This window comes from Pristiophorus japonicus, chromosome 1 (assembly GCF_044704955.1).
Source record: "Pristiophorus japonicus isolate sPriJap1 chromosome 1, sPriJap1.hap1, whole genome shotgun sequence".
In the NCBI taxonomy this organism is placed as follows: Eukaryota; Metazoa; Chordata; class Chondrichthyes; family Pristiophoridae; genus Pristiophorus; species Pristiophorus japonicus.
In genome coordinates, this window is record NC_091977.1 from 543,247,826 (window position 1) to 543,266,455 (window position 18,630).

Genomic DNA, 18,630 nt, shown 5'->3' on the forward strand with positions numbered 1-18,630 from the left:
TTCCCTGCCCGCTCCCCATAACCCTTATCGCTCAAAAATCTGTCTATCTCCTCCTTAAATATATTCAATGTCCCAGCCTCCACAGCTCTCTGGGGCAGCGAATTCCACCGATTTTCAACCCTCAGAATAAATTCCTCCTCATCTCAGTTTTAAATGGGCGGCCCCTTATTCTCATACAGGGCCCAAATTTGGCCCTCCCATTTTTTCAGCGCATTCACGGGAGATGCGCCGACTTCCTACAATATAAACAGCGGCAAAAAGATGTTCCCGGATTGTGGCCCCTCTGCCGATTCTCCCGGGGCTTGGTGCAGCAATTCAACTAGGGGGGGGGGGCGGAGCTAGGGCCCTGCGCTTAGAGTGCTGGCAGCTCAACGCATGCGCACTGGAGGTTTCGCGCATACGCAGTAGCTCCTCTGCAGCGTGGGACCCGATGTCCCGCACCTATCCCCGGCGGAGTGGCCTCCCGCACTGGCCGTCCGGCCCGCTGACTTCCTGGGCCAAGGTGTGACTTAAGTTTTATTTATTATTGATGGTTGAGCTTTGTTTAGTGAAGTTTTGATCACGCGGGGCGGGGGGGGGGGGGAAGGGGGTGATAACTCTGTAGCCAGTAATTTTAATGAGCTTACTCAAGACTTTCCTTAACCCTGTTGATGAAAATACTCTCCTACATAAGAATTACAAGCAGGAGGTACTTCTATTTTTCATTTGGATATTTTGAAAAAAAATGTAAATATGTTTTGTCTCTTTATTTCTTATATTTTTGTAGTTTAAGCTGTATAGTCAATTAACTTTGAGAAGTTTGTCATACGATGTCCTGTATAGCTGTTTGATCCTATTCACATTCTTTAGTTAAGTCATTAAGTACCTACCTGCGCTGATTTCTTAACTCTCCGCAAGGGTTTTCTGTGCGGCCACAAACACTGGCCTAAGTTAGTTTGGAGCAACTATTATCCGTCCAAACTGGCTTAAATAGCCAAAGCGGGCATAGGTGGCTAGTAATGCGCCCTTTTGAAAACAAAACTTTAAAAAAACTTTAACTAACTCACTTACACTGGCGCAAATTAAATGTGCAAAATGGGGATTTTTAAGATACTCCAGAAAAATCAAGTTGCTCCAAAAAAAAAAGAGCAACTCCTGGACAAATTTGGGCACTATGTCCTCTAGTTTTAGTTTCACCCATGAGTGGAAATATCCTCTCTGTATCCACCTTGTCGAGCCCCCTCATTATCTTATATGTTTCGATAAGATCACCTCTCATTCTTCTGAACTCCAATGAGTAGAGGCCCACTACGCAACCTATCTTCATAAGTGAACCCCCTCATCTCCGAAATCAAGCTAGTGAACCTTCTCTGAACAGCTTCCAATGCAAGTATATCCTTTCGTAAATATGGAAACCAAAACTGCACGCAGTACTCCAGGTGTGGCCTCACCAATACCCTGTATAGCTGTAGCAAGACTTCCCTGCTTTTATACTCTATCCCCCTTGCAATAAAGGCCAAGATACCATTGGCCTTCCTGATCACTTGCTGTACCTGCATACTAACTTTTTGCGTTTCATGCACAAGGACCCCCAAGGTCCCTCTGTACTGCAGCACTTTACAATTTTTCTCCATTTAAATTATAATTTGCTTTTCTATTTTTTCTGCAAAGTGGATAACCTCACATTTTCCCACATTCTACTCCATCTGCCAAATTTTTGCTCACTCACTTAGCCTGTCTATATCCCTTTGCAGATTTTGTGTGTCCTCACAATTTGCTTTCTCACCCATCTTTGTATCATCAGCAAACTTGGCTACATTACACTCGGTCCCTTCATCCAAATATTAACATAGATTGTAAATAGTTGAAGCCCCGGCACTGATCCCTGTGGCACCCCACTGGTTACCGTTCACCAACCGGAAAATGACCCATTTATCCCCACTCTCTGTTTTCTGTTAGTTAGCCAATCCTCTATCCATGCTAATATATTACCCAAACCCCGTGACCTTTTATCTTGCGCAGGAACCTTTTATGTGGCACCTTATCAAATGACTTCTGAAAATCCAAATACACCACATCCACTGGTTTCCCCTTTATCCCACCCTGTTCTTACATCCTCAAAGAACTCCAGCAAATTTGTCAAACATGATTTCCCTTTCATAAAACCATGCTGACTCTGCTTGATTGAATTATGCTTTTCCAAATGCCCTGCTACTGCTTCCTTAATAATGGACTCCAGCATTTCCCCAACCACAGATGTTAGGCTAACTGGTCTATAGTTTTCTGCTTTCTGTCTGCCTCCATTTAAAAAAAAATAGGGGCGTTACATTTGCGGTTTTCCAATCCGCTGGGAGCTCCCCAGAATCCAGGGAATTTAGGTAGATTACAGCCAATGCACCCACTATCTCTGCAGCCACTTCTTTTAGGACCCCAGGATACAAGCCATCAGGTCCAGGGGACTTGCCCATCTTTAGTCCCATTATTTTACCAAGTACTACTTCTTTAGTGATAGTGATTGTATTTAGTTCCTCCTGTCCCTTGATTATCCACTATTTAATTAAATAATTTTGCTCTACATTTCTCCGTCCATTTTCCATCGCTAATCTAAACCTTATACTATGATCACTGTTCTCTAAATGTTCCCCGACTGACACTGGCTCCACTTGACCCACCTCATTCCCCAGAACCAGATCCAGAATTGCCTCCTCCCTCGTTGGGAGGGAAACATACTGATCATGAAAGTTCCTTTAACACTCACCAGAAATTCTGCCCCATCTCTGCCTTTGCACTAATATCCCAATCTATATTAGGATAGTTGAAGTCACCCATTATCACTAATCTATAGTTCTTGCTTCTCTAATTTTTCTGCAAATTTGCTCCTCTATATTTGTCCCACTAGTTGGTGGCCTATAGAATACATCTAGTGTAATGGCAGCTCTATTATTTCTTAACTCTAACCATATAGATTCTGTCCTTGACCCCTCCAGAACATCCACTCTCTCTAGCACTAACATTCTCCTTCACCAATACTGCCACCCCACCTCCTTTCTTTCCTTCCCTTCTTTCTTTCCTTCCCTATCTTTTCTGAACACTTTGTATCAGGAATATTTAAAACCCAATCCTGCCCTTTTTTGAGCCAGATCTGTTATCAGCATAACATCATATTCCCATTTCTAAAACAATTTACCACGTTGTGTGCGTTAACCACCTTGTATTTTGAATGACGCCACCCAATACCTTACCGTTTCTTACTCTAGCGCTATCCGCCTCTCCCGATCCCGCCGCGCTAGCCGCCTCTCCCGATCCCGCCGCGCTAGCCGCCTCTCCCGATCCCGCCGCGCTAGCCGCCTCTCCCGATCCCGCCGCGCTAGCCGCCTCTCCCGATCCTTTGTGCACTGCTTTCCTCCTTTCCAACATCCTGGTGCTCATCCCCTTGCAAAATTAGTTTAAACCCCTCCCCCCCCCCAATCTTTTAACAGCAGCACGAGCCTGGATTTAACAAGTCATTTACAGGACAGCACTGCTTACAGTGCACCAATTCTTCGGTACTGTTGAGTCTTGGGGTAACAAGTCAAATGGGTATGAGAGACAGCAAACGTCAACCAAGCATTACTTCACCACAAAGGTGAACATAAAACACAATCTATTTGCACAAGAAAACAAGACAGCAAAAACAACCCAACGCAGGTTTTAAATACTCTCCTGGAGACAGGGACATGCTGGGCTGTAGTTTATTGGGTGCCACTGATCTGTATTTTCCACTAGGAGATACTGGGCTGTGGTGAGAATCAGGAAACACAGACTGAGGAGAGAGTGGGGTACAAAGATCAGGGAGGGGACGAAGTGCAACCCAGTTTATTTCAAGTTTTATGATGAGGCCCTACCCCTCCCTGCATCCCACGCTCGGTTACCTGGCAAGGGCTACTCTCATCCTCCAGCCTCCGCTGAAATCCTTCATCATCTTGCGCTGCATGGCTGGCGAGAACCCGAGACCGTGCAGAATCCGCGATGCTCGCACCTCCGCCTTGTCCGCATCCAACTCCTCCAAACGCTCGTAGATTTGTAGAAGCTTCTCGCACTCAGCTGGGGGAGAAAGAGAGGGGAAGGAGAGAGAAAAATACAGTTAAAGGCTGGACACAGACAACAACATGCACCAGTCAGTTCACAGCCACTGACTGACCAAAGTTACAACTGTTGTTCACTCGGGGCGACAGCAGTTGGAGTTCAAACATGGCAGAATTAAAGGCCACTCAATGTCTTGCACACTTCACAGTCTGATCTTCAACAGCGCTGCTGTAAATGCAGAGGCTGCACTGCACGTGTGGGACAGTGGAAAGGTAACCACATTGCCCAGCGATTTGCATTAACATAGCCCAGTGGGGAATCTCAGCACAATTACCCACTCCCACAAGCAGTGGATTACAGCTCTACTCCTGACCCATTTACAACTAGGGATACAGAAAACACAATGGCAGAAACAGTGACCCGCATCACAATGCTCCCTGGTCATCTGTAGGCCTGGAGGTTATCCCACTATTGTCCCCAGGACCAGCCCCACATGTCAGTGCTTTCATGCTACGTATCGCAATGTAGGCACGCGACCCCAGCCATTAAATAGTTCACAGGAGGAGGCTGGTCCAACAGCAGATGACCAGAACCAGAGAGGAGTCTCCAGCATTACAGACAGCACTGCCTGGTCCCTGGACTCTGCATTCAACCCATTCAAATCAGTCCCAAAAACACTCCACAGCCCTTTGGGGCAGAGAATCACAATCCTTCTGCACAGTTTTTGTCTCCTTATCTGAGGAAGGATCATCAAAAGCAGTCCCTCGAAATGAGGAAAACTTGCTTCCACACCGAAAAGGGATGAGGTCACAGGTGTTTCAATGAAGGACCTAATATTCCAGATCCTGAACTACATGTTGAAGGGTGGAAGATGCCTGTGGGTGGATTTTTTTAACGTGGGGTGACCGTTGCACACCAGCCACCACACGGACTTGACAGAGCGAGGTCTTGGTCCAGTGGCAAGGGTTAACCAAGACGACTGGAGACCTGCTCTGCTGCACGGACCCAGTGCGCACACATATCGCAGTGTGGGCTGGGCCCGTGCTGCCCCTGGGCCCTCACCCCGATCACATCCCTCTACGAACTCTTGCCGCTCCTTCGCCCCGACCTCACCACTCCTGCTGTACCTGCCCGCACTACACTGAGGAAGGATATACTGAAGGGGATTGACAGGGAAAATGCTGAGAAACTGTTCCCCCCGGTCAGAGAGTCTAGAACTAGGGGGTCACAGTCTCAGGATAAGGGGTCAGCCAAGAATGAAATAAGGATGAATTTCTTCAGGTGCAGGAGTAGGCCATTCGGCCCTTTGAGCCTGCACCATCATTCAATAAGATCATGGCTGATCATTCCCTCAGTACCCCTTTCCTGCTTTCTCTCCATACCCCTTTAGCCGTAAGGGCCATATCTAACTCCCTCTTAAATACATCCAATGAACTGGCATCAACAACTCTCTGCGGCAGGGAATTCCACAGGTTAACAACTCTCTGAGGGTCGTGAATCTTTGGAATTCTCTGCCCTAGAGGGATGTGGATGCACAGTCAGGTGGGAAAGTGGAGTTGAGGTAGATCAGCCATGATCTTATTGATGGGCAGAGCAGATGCAAGAGGCCGTAAGGCCTATTCCTGCTCCTAATTCTTGTGTTATCATCACTTGTATATCTGTGCCTGGCCATTGCTGGTCCCCAACACATTGGGAAGCAGTTTGGGAAGCAGAGATTGTCGGAGCAGGAGTTTTAGTGCCACAGGGGAAAACAGCCAGCTCGCACTGTAAATGCAGACAGAGGAGTTCATAAATCGACAGTCTGACACACAAGTGTGGCAATGGGGATTACGGTTCTATAGTCAAAGATTTTTAACATGGCAAATGGATGGAGAAAAGGCAGAGATGAGAGAGATAGAGGTGCCATGGCTAACAGAGGACACAAAAAATCTGCAAAGGGATGTAGACAGACCAAGTGAGTGGGCAAAAACTGGCTGATGGAGTATAATGTGGGAAAATGTGAGGTTATCCAATTTGGCAGAAATTATAGAAAAGCAAATTATAATTTAAATGGAGAAAGATTGCAAAGTGCTGCAGTACAGAGGGACCTGGGGGTCCTTATGCATGAAACACAAAAAGTTAGTCTGCAGGTACAGCAAGTGATCAGGAAGGCAAATGGAATGTTGGCCTTTATTGCAAGGGGGATGGAGTATAAAAGCAGGGAAGTCCTGCTACAACTGTACAGGGTATTGGCGAGGCCACACCTGGAGTACTGCGTACAGTTTTGGTCTCCGTATTTAAGGAAGGATATACTTGCATTGGAGGCAGTTCAGAGAAGGTTCACTAGGTTGATTCCGGAGATGAGGGGGTTGACTTATGAGGAAAGGTTGGGCCTATACTCATTATTGGAGTTCAGAAGAATGAGAGGTGATCTTATCGAAACATAAAAGATAATGAGAGGACTCAACAAGGTGGATGCAGAGAGGATATTTCCACTCATAGGGGAAACTAAAACCAGGGGGCATAGTCTCAGAATAAAACGGAGACGAGGAGAAATTTCTTCTCTGGGGTTGTAAATCTGTGGGGAAGAGCTGGGTCATTGAATATAATTAAGGTGTAGAGAGATTTTTGTGCTATAAGGGAATACAGGGTTATGGGGAGTGGGCAGGGAAGTGGAGCTGAGTCCGTGATCAGATCAGTCATGATCTTATTGAATGGCGGAGCAGGCTTGAGGGGCCAAATGGCCGACTCCTGCTCCTATTTCTTATGTTCTTGTGTTAATACGACACAGCCTCCAGACTTTGATTAGTTCCCTTTTCCTGCGGTACCAAAGACCAACCTTACCCCATCAGTCAGAACTCAAACCACGGCCAATAAAGCAACTAGACAGGAAAGGAGCACATAGTTACCGTCTTCATGGGCCAGACGCTCTGCCTCCTTCTCCAGCTCGACACGCTCCTTGTCAACCTCAACCACACAATCGAGAGGCGTTTTGTCACTGGGCGGCATCTCCCGTGTAAGATGGTAAATGTCGATGTGTTCCGGTATCGGCAACTCCCGGTGACCCAGAGCAGACAGCAGCATGGATTTACCTAGAGACAGACAGACACACAGACACGAGAGATCAACATTAGCACCAACAATGATCAAGGACCAGTCTCTACCTTCCCTCGCCCCATGTGCTGTTGGCAATCTGCTGGCTCCCTTTTGCTACAAGGCACAAAGGATTAACCGATATTCTGCAAAAGCATCGCTGAAGCTTCATTCAATGGGGGCCACAGTCTTTGCTGTGGTTTAGAAGCCCATGATGCCTGCGAGCTCCATCCCTTCGGACCCAATACAATTCAGGAAATTCAGCTCGGACAGTGATGGCCAAAGGCTCCAATTCAACGGTGTGGGAAAAAGTCTCGGCAAATCCCAGACTCACTGGCCTGAACGCCGAACACCTCGTGTGTTCTCGTCACTGTGCCAGACTGCCTGTGCCCAGACACAGAGTGGAGTCAGCGACAGACATGGGCCGACCACCCTCTGCCAACGGTTGACCACACATCACTGCCAGGCCCCAATGATTAGACAAGCAGGATACCCATCACATTCCTGCTGCTTTTGAAAGGACTTCACAAAATGTGCCCTCACAACCCAAGGAGGAAAAGAACTAACTGAGGACAGCAGCTGTCCACTCCCCATACCTTTCAGGGTTGTAAACTCCGAGAACCTTTAGGCGCCTGCCATTGCCCGCTGAGTGCATGTGGCCTTACCAGTGCCGTTGAGACCAATCAGCCCGTAACGCCGGCCGGTGTTCAGCTCCAGCTTGGTGTCGCTCAGCAGTTCCTGACCGTGAAAGGTCAGCGACAGGTTAATGATGTGAACGTCCGTACTGTTGGGGTGCGAGGCCAGCACCCCAGTGACTGCTCGGGCTGCCGCCTTCTTCAGCTCAAAGTCATCCAGCTCGCTGGTAATCTGAGCCAGTCCTGCGGAAGGAGAAATGGTGTCACAATACCGGGGCACGAGAGAGAGCCATCAAATGAGGCAGCGAAGGAAGGAACAGCAAGGCACACAACACGAAGGCTGGTGGAGAGGATTCCATTCAACCCAACTGATCTGACCGTTGGCTTCAAGGATTCCACAGGAGTCAAATTGTTGGTCAATTTAGTTCTTAGTGAGCATGGGATGAACTGGAGGATTTCTGCTTTTATTAAAAAAAATAACTTACATTAGAGAGCATTACATCCAAGTCTACACAGCACAGAAACAGGCCATTCAGCCCAACTGCTCCATACCAGCCTCCTCCCACCCATCTCTTCACCTCACCCCATTACCATATCCTTCTATTCCTTTTCCCGAACATGTTTATCCATCTGCCCTTTAAATTAATCTGTGCTATTCTCCTCAACCACTCCCTGTGGTAGCAAGTTCCACATTCTCACCGGTCTCTGGGTAAAGACATTTCTCCTGAATTCCTGGTTGGATTTATAAATGACTCTTATATTTATACCCACTCGTTTTAGTCTCCCCAGTCTTCACTACGTCTACCCCATCGAACTCCTTCATAATTTTAAGGACCTCTATCAGGTCACCCCTCAGCCATCTCATTTCTAGAGAAATGAGCCCCAGTCTGTTAAGTTTTACTGATCAGTAAAATGTCTCAGATCTGGCATCATCCTTACGAATGGATAGGTGAGATTTAGCGCACATTCTGTGGCGCACAATTGACTGCAATTCAGACCAGGGCAGCGGAAGGTATCTGCCCTGCACAGATTCACGTTGTCAACATCGCTCCACAGCAGATGAAGAGCCTGAATACAAAATGCCAACTCATCTTTTCAGGTGCTGACTGAGTCGCTGTGTATTCCTAACCTTCAGCGACTGAAATATTGGCCTCGTGCCTCATTCCAGCTGTACATAAAACAGATTCATTTTAGATAATGCGGCCTGGCGTCACACCTTTCTAAATGAGCAAGGAATGCCTGGTGGCTAAGAATGAAGCTTTCATTTGCGCCTCTCACACCCTCAGTACATCCCAAAGAGCTTTTGCAGCCAATGTAGTACTTTTTGGAAATGTACTGTCGTAATGTAATTAAACGTGGCAGCTAATTTGCGTACAGCACGCTCTTGCAAACAGCAATATTGGTTGTGGGATAAATATTGGTCAGGGCAGGATACCCGGACCCGAGGGGGGTGGGGGGCATTTCCCTGATCTTTAGTAGCGCCATATAATCTTTTACATCTACCAGAGAGCAGATGGGGCCTCAGTTTAACGTCTCATTTAAAAGACGGCCCCCTCAGACACTGCGGCGCTCCCCTCAGTACTGCCCCGCCGACAGTGTGGTGCTCCCTCAGCACTGCCCCTCCGACAGTGCAGCGCTCCCCTCAGTACTGCCCCCTCAGTACTGCCCCTCCAACAGTGCAGCGCTCCCCTCAGTACTGCCCATCCGACAGTGTGGTGCTCCCTCAGCACTGCCCCTCCGACAGTGCGGCGCTCCCCTCAGTACTGCCCCTCCGACAGTGCGGCGCTCCCTCAGTACTGCCCCTCCGACAGTGCAGTACTCCCCTCAGCACTGCCCCTCCGACAGTGCAGTACTCCCCTCAGCACTGCCCCTCCGACAGTGCAGCACTCCCCTCAGTACTGCCCCTCCGACAGTGCAGTACTCCCCTCAGCACTGCCCCTCCGACAGTGCGGCACTCCCCTCAGTACTGCCCCTCCGACAGTGCAGTACTCCCCTCAGCACTGCCCCTCCAACAGTGCAGCGCTCCCCTCAGTACTGCCCCTCCGACAGTGCAGTACTCCCCTCAGCACTGCCCCTCTGACAGTGCAGTACTCCCCTCAGTACTGCCCCTCCGACAGTGCAGTACTCCCCTCAGTACTGCCCCTCCGACAGTGCAGTACTCCCCTCAGCACTGCCCCTCCGACAGTGCAGCACTCCCTCAGTACTGCCCCTCCGACAGTGTGGTGCTCCCTCAGTACTGCCCCTCAGACAGCGCAGTACTCCCCTCAGCACTGCCCCTCCGACAGTGCAGCACTCCCCTCAGTACTGCCCCTCCGACAGTGCAGTACTCCCCTCAGCACTGCCCCTCCGACAGTGCAGCGCTCCCCTCAGCACTGCCCCTCCGACAGTGCAGCGCTCCCCTCAGTACTGCCCCTCCGACAGTGCAGTACTCCCCTCAGTACTGCCCCTCCGACAGTGCAGCGCTCCACTCAGTACTGCCCCTCCGACAGTGCAGTACTCCCCTCAGCACTGCCCCTCAGACAGCGCAGTACTCCCCTCAGCACTGCCCCTCCGACAGTGCAGTACTCCCCTCAGCACTGCCCCTCCGACAGTGCAGTACTCCCCTCAGCACTGCCCCTCCGACAGTGCAGCGCTCCCCTCAGCACTGCCCCTCCGACAGTGCAGCGCTCCCCTCAGTACTGCCCCTCCGACAGTGCAGTACTCCCCTCAGTACTGCCCCTCCGACAGTGCAGCGCTCCCCTCAGTACTGCCCCGCCGACAGTGCGGCGCTCCCCTCAGTATTACAATAGGAGTGTCAGCCTGGATTACATCAAGTCCCCCGAATAGGGCTTGAAGATACAACCTATTGATTCAGCGGTGAGCACGCTACCAACTGAACCGCGGCTGACATACTGAAAAAGGTGTTAATCCTGGGCACCACCCCATTAAACCCGCACCTGCATCGTGAACAGAAGAGCCGTTGATCTGCGGCCTTTCAGAGTTTTCCACATCGTCAGCACCGATGTCGCCGTTTTCCTCCGACCCGTCTGCGGCCTTGGGCTTACGCTGGCGTGCTTTCGCAGCTTCCTTCTTCTTGGCTGCCTTTTTTTTGGCCAAGTCGGAAGGCATGGCTGTAGGTTAGTTTGCGTTAGTGAATGTAGAACCTGTGAAAACATGGAGCACTTTTATTGAGGGAAGGGATTTGATTTTTAATCCGGGAGCTTTTACACAACACCAGTGTTTGAGGAGAGCGATTTCCGTGCACTTTCCCCACACCAACAGCGAACATGGACACAAGCCAGCCACACTGCCCAAGGCTCAACCAGACACTTCACAACTGTGGCATCCCATTTGACCCAAACTGAGCCTCCAACCCCAGATTCTCTGCATCACCAAGACTGCCTACTTCCATCTCCATAGCATCGCCAGTCTCCACTCCTGCTTCAACTTATCTGCTGCTGAAACCCTCACCCATGTTACCTCCAGACTTGACTATTCCAACACTCTCCTGGCCGGCCTCCCATCTCCCTCCGAAAACTTGAGCTCATCCAAAACTTGGCTGACCGAGTCCTAACTTATAGCAAGTCCCTCTCACCCATCACCCATTGAAGGCTGATAAATCCCCGGGGCCTGATAGTCTGCATCCCAGAGTACTTAAGGAAGTAGCCCTAGAAATAGTGGATGCATTGGTGATCATTTTCCAACAGTCTATCGACTCTGGATCGGTTCCTATGGACTGGAGGGTAGCTAATGTAACACCACTTTTTAAAAAAAGGAGGGAGAGAGAAAACGGGTAATTATAGACCGGTTAGCCTGACATCAGTAGTGGGGAAAATGTTGGAATCAATTATTAAAGATGAAATAGCAGCACATTTGGAAAGCAGTGACGGGATCGATCCAAGTCAGCATGGATTTATGAAAGGGAAATCCTGCATGACAAATCTTCTAGAATTTTTTGAGGATGTAACTGGTAGATTGGACATGGGAGAACCAGTGGATGTGGTGTATTTGTACTTTCAAAAGGCTTTTGACAAGGTCCCACACAAGAGATTGGTGTGCAAAATTAAAGCACATGGTATTGGGGGTAATACACTGACGTGGATAGAGAACTGGTTGGCAGACAGGAAGCAGAGAGTCGGGATAAACGGGTCCTTTTCAGAATGGCAGGCAGTGACTAGTGGGGTGCCGCAGGGCTCAGTGCTGGGACCCCAGCTATTTACAATGTACATTAATGATTTGGATGAGGGAATTGAGTGTAATATCTCCAAGTTTGCAGATGACACTAAACTGGGTGGTGGTGTGAGCTGTGAGGAGGATGCTAAAAGTCTGCAGGGTGACTTGGACAGGTTAAGTAAGTGGGCAAACGCATGGCAGATGCAGTATAATGTGGATAAATGTGAGGTTATCCACTTTGGTGGTAAAAACACGAAGGCAGATTATCTGAATGGTGGCACATTAGGAAAAGGGGAGGTGCAACAAGACCTGGGTGTCATGGTACATCAGTCATTGAAAGTTGGCATGCAGGTACAGCAGGCGGTGAAGAAGGTAAATGGTATGTTGGCCTTCATAGCTAGGGGATTTGAGTATAGGAGCAGGGAGGTCTGACTGCAGTTGTACAGGGCCTTAGTGAGGCCTCACCTGGTATACTGTTTTCCGTTTTGGTCTCCTAATCTGAGGAAGGACGTTCTTGCTATTGAGGGAGTACAGCAAAGGTTCACCAGACTGATTCCTGGGGTGGCAGGACTGACATATATGAGGAGAGACTGGATTGACTGGGCCTGCATTCACTGGAGTTTAGAAAGATGAGAGGGGATCTCATAGAAACATATAAAATTCTGACGGGACTGGACAGGTTAGATGCAGGAAGAATGTTCCCGATGTTGGGGAAGTCCAAAACCAGGGGACACAGTCTAAGGATAAGAGGTAAGCCATTTAGGACTGAGATGAGGAGAAACTTCTTCACTCAGAGAGTTGTTAACCTGTGGAATTCCCTGCCACAGAGAGTTGTTGATGCCAGTTCATTGGATATATTCAAGAGGGAGTTAGATATGGCCCTTACGGCTAAAGGGATCAAGGGGTATGGAGAGAAGACAGGAAAGGGATACTGAAGTGAATGATCTTATTGAATGGTGGTGCAGGCTTGAAGGGCCGAATGGCCGACTCCTGCACCCATTTTCTATGTTTCTATGTTTACCTACATTGCTCACTAGCCTACATTGGCTCCCGGACCAGCAACAGCTCGAATTTAAAATTCACATCCGCGTGTTTAAATCCTTTCATGGCCTCGCCCCTCCTCCAGCCCTACAAGATCTCTGCGCTCCTCCAATTCTGGCTTTGTGAGCATCCCCGATTTTCTTTGCTTCCCAACTGGTGGCCGTACCATCAATTGCCTAGGATCCAAAATGTAGAATTCCCTCCTTAAACCTCTCGGCCTCTATTTTCCTTAAAACCTACCTCCCTGACCAAGCTTTTAGTCATTTGTCCCAATATGTGGCTTAGCGTCAAATTTTTTTTGATCACTTGAAGCGCCTTGGAACATTTTGCTGTTAAAGGCGCTATATAAAGTCGTCGTTGATCCTCAATTTGACCAATAATCCTAATCCCAGACGCTTTTACCTCCTTTTCCTTCAACCACCGATTTCACTGCTCGTCAAGTGCTGACTTTCAATCTCCATCCAACTCCACAACCTCCTAACTCGCTGTGTAAAAATCACTTCTGCTTGCAGATTTAAATCTCTTGCATTGAATCCTTGTTCAGACCACTGGGAACAAGTCCTTTCTATCTACCCTGTCCCATCCTTTCAGTGTTAAACATCTCTTACAAAATCACTCCTTTATATTAGCATGGATTGTGAATTGGTAAAGGAACAAAAAAAAGAGTAAAGATTAACAGGTCATTTTCAGGTTGGCAGACTGTATCTAGTGGGGTGCCGCAAGGATCAGTGCTGAGGCCTCAGCTATTCACAATCTATATCAATGAGTTAAGATGAAAGGACCAAGTGCAATGTAGTCAAGTTTGCTGACAATACAAAGCTAGATGGGAAAGTAAGCTGTGAGCAGGACACACAAGAGCCTGCAAAGGGATATAGACAGGTTAAGTGAGTGGCCAATAAGGTGGCAGATAGAGTATAATGTGGAGAAACGTGAGGTTATTCACTTTGGTAGGAAGAATAGAAAAACAGATTTTTTTTTATAAATGGTGAGAAAATGTTAAATGTTGATGTTCAGAGAGATTTAGGTGTCCTCATACAGGGAACAGGACCTTATTATGCAGCTACGGCAAGCAATTAGAAAGGCAAATGGCATGTTGGCCTTTATTGCAAGGGGGTTGGAGTACAAGAGTAAGGAAGTCTTACTACAACTGTACAGGGCCTTGGTGAGACCACACCTGGAGTACTGTGCACAGTTTTGGTCTCCTTATCCAAGAAAGGACATCATTGCCTTAGAGCTAATGCAACAAAGGTTCACTAGACTGATTCCTGGGATGAGAGGACTGTCCTATGAGGAGAGATTGAGTAAGTTGGGCCCTTACTCTCGAGTTTCAAACAAAGAGGTGTGATGTCATTGAAACATATAAGATTCTGAGGGGGATTGACAGGGTAGATGCTGAGAGATTGTTTCCCCCGGCTGAAGAGTCTAGAACTAGGGGACATACTCTCAGGATAAGGGGGTCGGTCACTTAAACATAGAAACATAGAAAATATGGCCTGCTCCTGCACCTTCGAGCCTGCACCACCATTCAATAAGATCATGGCTGATCATTCACCTCAGTACCCCATTCCTGCTTTCTCTCCATACCCCTTGATCCCTTTAGCCGTAAGGGCCATATCTAACTCCCTCTTGAATATATCTAACGATGACTAAGATGAGGTGGAATTTCTTCACTGAGCACTGTGAATCTTTGGCATTCTCTAGGCCAGAGGGCTGCGAATGCTGAGTCATTGAGTATATTCAAGGCTGAGATCGATAGATTTTCAGACTACTGGGTATGAGGGATATGGGGATCAGGCAGGAAAATGGAGTTGAGCCATATGGCCTACTTCTGTTCCTAATAAAAACAGCCCTAATTTATCAAGAAAGCAGCATGCTGGCCCATTTGCTGTCTTAACACGACTGTGAAAACTGCCAGATTGTCATAAAATCCCAATTGGGTCACGAACGTCCCTCGGGGAAGGCAAGCTGCTGCCCCAACCCAGCCTGGTCTACATGTGACTCCAGTCCTACACTGTGACTGATTCTCTCGGGATAGGCAACAAACAGGGCCGTTGCCACCTCACTGAAACCCACAGCAGTAATAAAAATAAACCACAATGCCATCGCTGGATTCCAGGTACTCGGGCTGAAGCAGAACCCTGGCAGCAGAAAAAGTCGGAGAAAAATAGTCCTCCTCGTCTTTAATCAGCGCTGCCCTAATCCAGCTTGCCAACAGCCTGGAGCAGAAAATAACCAAACTTTGAAGTCACTGTTAACAGCAGCCATTGCAGTCTGGGTAGATCTGCGATATTCCTTTCAGTAAAAAGGACATCACAATAATCTCAAAAAGTAACACTGAGAATACAAACTGCTACGTTAGTAAGGAGAAAATAAGATAAGATGCACCAATAGCAATGAAACTGAAAAGAAAGCAGAGAAAGGAGAGCCAGAAATCCTACTGAAGACTGGGGTCTCCTTATACATTGCACACACACCGCCCACACTTCACCCTGCTCGCTTTCCCAGGGGGAGGCAATGCAACATTGAGTCATAAAAATACTGTGTGCCAAGTAAGGCACAAATCTCCAAGCACAAACTGGGGCCGGGGAGGGTAGCAGCAGAGGCTGGGGAGGGACAGGGCAAGGCGACTAGACGCCTTCCACTGTTACTGCGATCCCATCATTGCGACATAAGCAATATTATGTATTCACATATAATCTGATCACTATCTGGCCCAGAATTACATTTTACATCCTACAAGTTATTTGTCCAAGACGTGAGGATGGTGGACAAGGTTGGTATTTACCGCACGTTCCCCAGTGGCCCCGAGAAGGTCCACAAGCCATTGCAGTCCTTGCGGAGAAGGAGTTTCCACAATGCTGTTAGGTAGGGAATTCCAAGATTGTGACCCAGCGGTAACGGGATGGTGATATACGTCCAGGTCAGGAAGGTGCTCCCACTTTGCTGCTCCTCTTCTTGGCGGCAGAGGGCACAGGGAGGGAGATTTGGAGCTGACAGACAGCAGGTAATATTAGTCCCACCTGTGTGCCAAGATAAATGGTCCATTGGGACCCCATGGCACAATTCTCCAGTGACTTGGCCAATATCCCTCCCTCAAAACCCAAACAAAAGACGTGGTCACTCTGTGGATTGTGGAATCTCACTCATATAGCAAGGCTGCCACATTCAGTATGTTGTTCTCGGAAACTGAGACGCTTCTGAATTGTGAGATAATTGCTATATAAATATTGATTTCACTGTTTAAACAATCAACATCCTGTTAAATGCAACTTTCAGGCAAAACCATTGCAGAGATGATGGAAAACTTCAGGCTCCTGTGATCGAATATCTTGGAACAAATTAATGTGCGTTATTCCCTTTACAAAATGATCAACGGTTTCAGCGTGGCTATCCCCCAGGTGCCAAGTGCAGTATATTCCTCAGACACTACTAGTTGTAATGCAGGAGGAACCATGAGGCTCGGAACAAGCAAAGTGAATTGAACGAGATTTCAGAGCAGGTTTTACCAGACGGAATGAAAGGAGTTGCTGTGGTGGTGATATAATACTGCCTCCTGGTGGGAGCATACAGAACTCACCATGCGTTTCCCCAACACAAACGGAGCTAACAGGTAGGTGCCTTCAGCAACCAAGAAATCCCCCCAGCCCTGTTGCTCAGTAACCAGTATTACCCAGCGAATAGAAACAACTGCAGGGCCAAGTCACAGAATGTGTGCTAGTAAAACAGCAGCAAGTACTGCATCCAGATTTGACAGAGCCAGAAGGAAAAGTTAAGTCCTGGAAGTGGTGGCAAGAGCCAGAAGGCTCACAGCCAGTGTTGAGAACTGAAGGAGGAGGAAAGAATGCACCAACTCGGGCTTTTCATTCAACGGAAACAACGGAGAGGGCAGCTCGTCAAAGATAGGATGTGGCAGAGGAAAAAGTAAACGTGGAACATTGGGATACAGACGGTCTCAGTGCGGGGGCAAAAATTTGGCAGATGGAGTATAATGTGGGAAAATGTGGGGTTATCCACTTTGGTAGGAAAAATAAAAAAGCAAATGATTTAAACAGGGAGAGATTATAAAATTATGCGGTACAGAGGGACCTGGGGGTCCTTGCACATGAAACACAAAAAGTTAGCATGCAGGCACAGCAAGCAATAAAAACATAAGAAATAGGAACAGTGGTCGGCCATTCAATAAGATCATGGTGGATCTGATCCTGGTCTTAAACTTCCCTGCCTGCTCTCCATAACACGACTCCCTTATCATTCAAAAATCTGTTTTTCTCCACCTTAAATATATTCAAGGACGTCAGGGTCAACATTTGGACGTTGTTTAGATGTGGCCCTTTACGGCTAAAGGGATCAAGGGTTATGGAGAAAGCACAAATGGGGTGCATGATCATATTGAATGGTGGTGCAGGCTCGAAGGGCCGAATGGCCTGCTCCTGCACCTATTTTCTATGTTTCTATGAAGAGTAAGATAGCAGAGGGAGATGAGGAAACAATTTGTGTGTCCAGTCCAGAGATGTCAGATGTTAGCCTTGCATTAATGAGGTACCGTGCATGGCTTATGTTGGTAGGGGACCCAGTCATTTGCTTTTGGATACAGTAATGGAGGCAAGAATCATTTTGGCAGATTGGGAAGTAAATAACAGGCTTCTTTGGGACGGATGCACTTCCTCACCCTTGTGAGCTGGGAGTCAGAGCAGGAAACTGCGGAAATGGGCAGAGTTGAGAACTGCTGTGAGTCAGACTAGCTTTACTAACATTTGGGTGTGGGGAGGTGGGAGTCAAGTCCGTGAAAGAAATTTAGACTTGTATTTCCACAGTGCCTGTCACAACCTCAGGATGCCCCAAAGTGCTTTACCTCCAATGATGTAATGTCGCTGTTGTAACGTAGGAAACACAGCAGCCAATTTGTGCACAGCAGGCTCTCACAAATAGTAGTGCGATAATGACCCAAATATCTGCTTTAGTGGTGTTGGTGGAAGAAGGAATATTGGCCCAGGACACTGGGGAGATCTCGCCTTCTCTTCGAATAGTGCCACAAGATCTTTTATATCTATCTGAATGGGCAGATAATACCTCGGTTTAACGTCTCACCTGAAAGGCAGCACCTCAGACAGTGCATCCTGTAACCTCTGTCAGGGGAAAGAGAGAGAAAGAGGGAGAAGGTGCATGATATGTGCAAGCAAGGTGAGGACAGGTCATTTCAGAGGGCAGTTAAGAATCAAGCATATTGTTGTGTGTCTGGAGTCACATACAAGCCAGACTGGGTAAAACATAGAAAATAGGTGCAGGAGTAGGCCATTCGGCCCTTCGAGCCTGCACCACCATTCAATATCATGGCTGATCATTCACCTCAGTACCCATTCCTGCTTTCTCTCCATACCCTTGATCCCTTTAGCCAGAAGGGCCACATCGAACTCCCTTTTGAATATATCTAACGAACTGGCCTCAACAGCTTCCTGTGGTAGAGAATTCCACAGGCTCACAATTCTCTGAGTGAAGAAGTCTCTCCTCATCTCGGTCCTAAATGGCTTACCCCTTATCCTTAGACTATGACCCCTGGTTCTGGACTTCCCCAACATCGGGAACATTCTTCCTGCATCTAACCTGTCTAATCCCGTCAGAATTTTATGGTTCTATGAGATCCCCTCTCATTCTTCTAAATTCCATTGAATATAAGCCTAGTCGATCC

At 47.9% G+C, this 18,630-nt stretch overlaps 2 protein-coding genes across 5 annotated transcripts in view; one reads left to right on the forward strand and one right to left on the reverse strand.

Annotated features, from left to right (window-relative positions):
* faim2a (Fas apoptotic inhibitory molecule 2a) overlaps positions 1 to 18,630 on the forward strand; it is a 251,881-nt gene that overhangs the window by 177,557 nt on the left and 55,694 nt on the right. The window lies entirely within an intron of this gene.
* abcf2a (ATP-binding cassette, sub-family F (GCN20), member 2a) overlaps positions 1 to 18,630 on the reverse strand; it is a 56,303-nt gene that overhangs the window by 21,024 nt on the left and 16,649 nt on the right. For both annotated transcript variants that reach the window (XM_070896930.1, XM_070896924.1), the window contains 4 exons: positions 10,688 to 10,894; positions 7,782 to 7,994; positions 6,933 to 7,115; positions 3,891 to 4,062 (listed from right to left, as the gene is read on the reverse strand). In XM_070896930.1, the coding sequence (XP_070753031.1) occupies positions 3,891 to 4,062; positions 6,933 to 7,115; positions 7,782 to 7,994; positions 10,688 to 10,859 (740 nt within the window). In that variant the 5' untranslated portion in view covers positions 10,860 to 10,894. The remainder of the gene's footprint in view (positions 1 to 3,890; positions 4,063 to 6,932; positions 7,116 to 7,781; positions 7,995 to 10,687; positions 10,895 to 18,630) is intronic.